Source organism: Tupaia chinensis, unplaced genomic scaffold, assembly GCF_000334495.1.
Source record: "Tupaia chinensis unplaced genomic scaffold, TupChi_1.0 Scaffold143651_1, whole genome shotgun sequence".
Taxonomy (NCBI): Eukaryota; Metazoa; Chordata; class Mammalia; order Scandentia; family Tupaiidae; genus Tupaia; species Tupaia belangeri.
This window is the reverse complement of record NW_006203500.1, coordinates 2,880,349-2,884,461: the sequence shown is the minus strand read 5'-3', so window position 1 is coordinate 2,884,461 and position 4,113 is coordinate 2,880,349. Positions and strand designations below refer to the sequence as shown.

At 42.9% G+C, this 4,113-nt stretch overlaps 1 protein-coding gene across 3 annotated transcripts in view; it reads left to right on the top strand.

Annotated features, from left to right (window-relative positions):
• NUP50 (nucleoporin 50) overlaps positions 1–3,638 on the top strand; it is a 20,233-nt gene extending 16,595 nt beyond the window's left edge. For all 3 annotated transcript variants that reach the window (XM_006164649.3, XM_014582574.2, XM_006164648.3), the window contains one exon: positions 944–3,638. In XM_006164649.3, the coding sequence (XP_006164711.1) occupies positions 944–1,146 (203 nt within the window). In that variant the 3' untranslated portion in view covers positions 1,147–3,638. The remainder of the gene's footprint in view (positions 1–943) is intronic.
• Positions 3,639–4,113: the final 475 nt, after the last annotated feature.

Sequence of the window (4,113 nt, the reverse complement as noted above, 5' to 3'; positions counted from 1 at the left end):
GAACTCCGAGGTGGCAGCTGCCGATCGAGTCTCAGACCCAGTGGCACATGTACCTGCATTCCCAAAATCCTGAGAGGAGAATGGAGGAGCAGGGATTGCAGTGTGTCCACCTCCACTGGGGGGCGATTTCTCACTTTCCCTCCCTGTCTCTGGCAAGTGCACGGTGCCCTATGGCAAAAATGTAAAAAAAAATTTGGTAGCCAGAAAGTAGACAAAATGTTTGTTCTGTCCACTTTCCTGTGTGTTAAGAAATGTGACTAAGAAAGTAGATACAATTTGGATGGTTTAGTCAAGTCCCAAGCGGAACTAGTCATTTAAAGGAATCTTTTATGTATCAAGTAATCACTAATGCATTGCCGTCTATCCCCATTTTCCCCCAGTTTTACCTTTAAAATGATCCACAGAGGAGGAGCAGATAAAGGGTGAAGGGTTTTGTTTCAGAAAGTCCTGGAAGAAAGTTCTTTCCTATGGGCTTGACTAATTTGTAATAAAAGCACAGTAATGTCTCTTGCCCAGTGAGCTATGTGGCCTGTGACAGAGATGGTTCCTGGTTATCTGCCCTTCATTGGTGTAACACAAGGAAAACGCCAGGTCATGCCAGCATGTTCTTCCTTGATTCAAGAACAGTGTACAGAGGGGCCTGATGATTCTGAGTGAGGTTATCACCTCTTTTAGGGATGCTGGTCAGGGTATGGGTGGGATGGCAAAAGGCAGCTCTTCCACGGTGAAGCCAGGTCCTGCCAGAGGCCTCACATCCTCCCTGCTGGGGACACTACCAACACTACTGGCATCTGTCAGGGAAGCAGTACCTGTTGGCCACACTCCTGATGGCTTCCATGTTAGATGCAGTAAGTGCAAGTCCTCTCGTGTCTGATGTCTAGCATATGGCAGAGTCCTCAAGGGGCCGTCATCTGTGTAATGATGGGTTGTCGTTTCAATGCAGGCAACATATTGCTGAACGTTCTGATTGCACCCAACATGCCGTGTACCCGGACAGGGAAGAACAACGTCCTCATTGTCTGTGTCCCAAACCCACCAGTGGATGAGAAGAACGCCACCATCCCAGTCACCATGTTAATTCGGGTAAAAACCAGTGAGGATGCAGACGAGCTGCACAAAATTTTACTGGAGAAAAAGGATGCCTGAACACACGAAGTCAGTGGAGAAATTATTGCCAAGTTGCTGCTTCCCCTACCGCCCTTCAACTTAGTCAGTTTTTCTTCTCTTCTTACTTTGCATTCTAAGAACTTACAGATAACTGAAAACTTTTGTGAGGAAGATTAATATGGCCAATAAAACTTTTAAATGTTAAGTGTCAAGAAACTGTATTCTCCCTTCTTGAGAACTGTCTAATGTGAAAAACATATTGGAATGACATTTTTGGGACGCTTTTTAATGTTCATTTGTTTATTAAACTAACCGTAAGTGATTTCTTAATGGACTGAAATCAGGGTATCGATTAGCTTTCCCAAAGGCTTTTCTGATCCATGGATTTTCAGGTCTCGCTGCCACCACTGGCCAGGCTTGCTGATGGGGTTCCACTTCCGTCCCGAAGACCTGCCTGTGTGGCTCTCCCCTCCTGTGAGCCTGGCTGACCTGTGCGACTGGCACTCCTAGCCGATGAACCGTGCTGCCTGCCGCGCTGTGGCTGAGCTGCTTGTCCTTCGCTTCACTAAGTTCTTAGGCTGAGATGTGAGCACAAGTGTCCCTTCAGCCTTAGTCAGCCTCTGTTTGCATCTGTTGGCCTCTGACCCTGTGGGCTGCTTCACTGTAAGTCAGGAACTGTGTTTTCCTTTTAAAATGAAATGAGTAGCTGTGGAAAAGTTCTTTGGCTTTATAGACTTGGTGTTGTGATTTTTACTCATGAGGTGCTGTTACTTTGTCCCCCTAAAGACAATTAGAGGGGATTGCCAGGGATGGGTTTTAAAAGCACAAATTTGGTAGCTTATTGTTTCTAGACCATGGACAGTAAACCCCGTGAGAAGAGCGTTAAATCAGAGCGAAGCCATAGAAAGGGAGGTGTAATGTCCGTGGTCACGTGCACCATCATGAACCCCATGGATAGAAACGCTGCTTAGTACATAGAAGCTTGGTTACTCGTGGGCCATGTACATTCACTAGGAAACAATAAGATAATGGAGAAAATTGTGTAAAGTTTGCCTTTAACTTTATTCACCGCATATTATACATTTGATATCTGAAATACGCATTTGCTTTTTTAAGAGTAAGAGATCACTTTGTCCATGGAAGGGGAGCCCTGGTTGTCCCCCCAGAAAACCCAGGCCATGTCTTCAGAGCCGTCAGGTAACTAACACGGGCAAGCTTAGAAGACTGGGCACACGCATTAGATGCAAAATAGAACGTTGAAATTTCCACTTTCATTCCTCATGAATCATTTAATACTGGTACCAGATAATCTTTACAGGCTCAGGTCTGGGCCCACGGGCTCACACATGTAGATTCCGATCTTCAGTACATAATGTATTCTTGACTTAGAGGAGTCAAAGAAATTGTGGCTTGTACGATTGCTTTCTAAAAACTACAGTCTTCAGGTGTGTGTGTTAGGGTGTGCCATTTTTAGACTAAATTCAGTGAACTCTTCAGTACTTGAGGTAAAGGAATTGGGCCAGTGTCTGTCAGAGGTTCTCATACTCCACGTTTTCTGATTCCTGTGGGAGGATTTGGCCCAGTGTGTGAGTTGGGGTAAATACATGCAGAGAGGGGTGTGTACTGTTTTAGGGGGTATGGTCAAACTCCTAGCTATCGTGTGCAAACTAGGGAGGAAGTGGCAATTGTTTTTGCATTTTTTTGAGAATTGAGAATGTTCATGTGTTTTTGTTAAGAGATAACTTATAGTCAGCAAGTGATTGGTACTACTAAAGTAATACTGGTTTTGCGCTGTTCACTATCTAACTCGTAAAAAAGATGAGGAATTAAAGGGAACAAATCCCACTGTTAGAGCTTAGCCACACATGCTGCTTCGGTACCAGCCCGGATGGTAAACCCACAGGTATCTGCGGGAACATTTCCGTAATAAGGATGCAGTACTTGACTAGCACATGCTTGTGGAGACTGTTGTGGAAAGATAGTGATTGGATTACCTTTTAAGCCCCTTCCCTGCAAGAGTATCTATTTTTAGTGGATACAGGTGGGTTTTTTGTTTTTTTTTTCTTAACATTCCCAGCAAGTTTTTGCTGCTAAGACTATCACTGTTAAAAGTGAAAAATTACAGGGACAAATGTGATAATGTATACCATAACTCAAAATGTGATATTTTCTTAAAATCACTCTTTTATGCTTTAGGAACTGGTGGGTCTCCCTTTTAATTATGTATTTGAATAACAGAGCCTGAGTATACGTGGTTTTACTGTAAAATATAATGCTTGTGTATTATTTAGGGGAGGCTCCTGGAGAGCTTACCTATTCTCCCCACCAACGTGTGGGTTCGTTTGATTTTTTTTTAACAGAATATTAGAAAGTAGGCTTTAAAATGTTTAATGTGGACTGAAATTTTCATCTCTGAGAATCCATAAATTGTAATCATATATGACCTGAAGTGAGTAATTTTTGTTGATTTTTTTTTTTTAATTCTCAAATTGTCTTGCTTCTTGATAAATCCCAGGGGTCATTAAAAAAAACAAAAAAAAAAAACAAAAAAAACTGCCCTGTCTATCTCATCCTTTGACTCATTCCCAGTAAGCAAAAAATGGGCTGTGGTGCCATCATCAGTGTTAGAGTCAGGCTGAAATCAGGTCACATTCTTAAGGCGTAGCTTATGTTTTCCACAGGCCAGTTCTGACTGTTCATAGACTAGCTTTCTTTACAGGGACTATTATTTTACAATTGCAATTCTAAATCCTATTTTTTTATATGCTGCATGCCAAAAAAAGAAAAAAACAAACCCTACCTATCCTGGGGTAGAGGAGAAAATCTAATGTTAGAGTAGACAAGCTTGTTTCCGAGCGCTTGTCAGTTAAGTCTAATACTTCAGAGAAGTCACTATGCGCATGAAGGCTTTACAGACTTGGCTCGCTCCAGCCCCCCAGGCTTTGCATTGTGGAGGTGGGAGCCTCAGTAGAAGAGTAGGTGACCCTGAGGAAGAGCTAGTCAGCT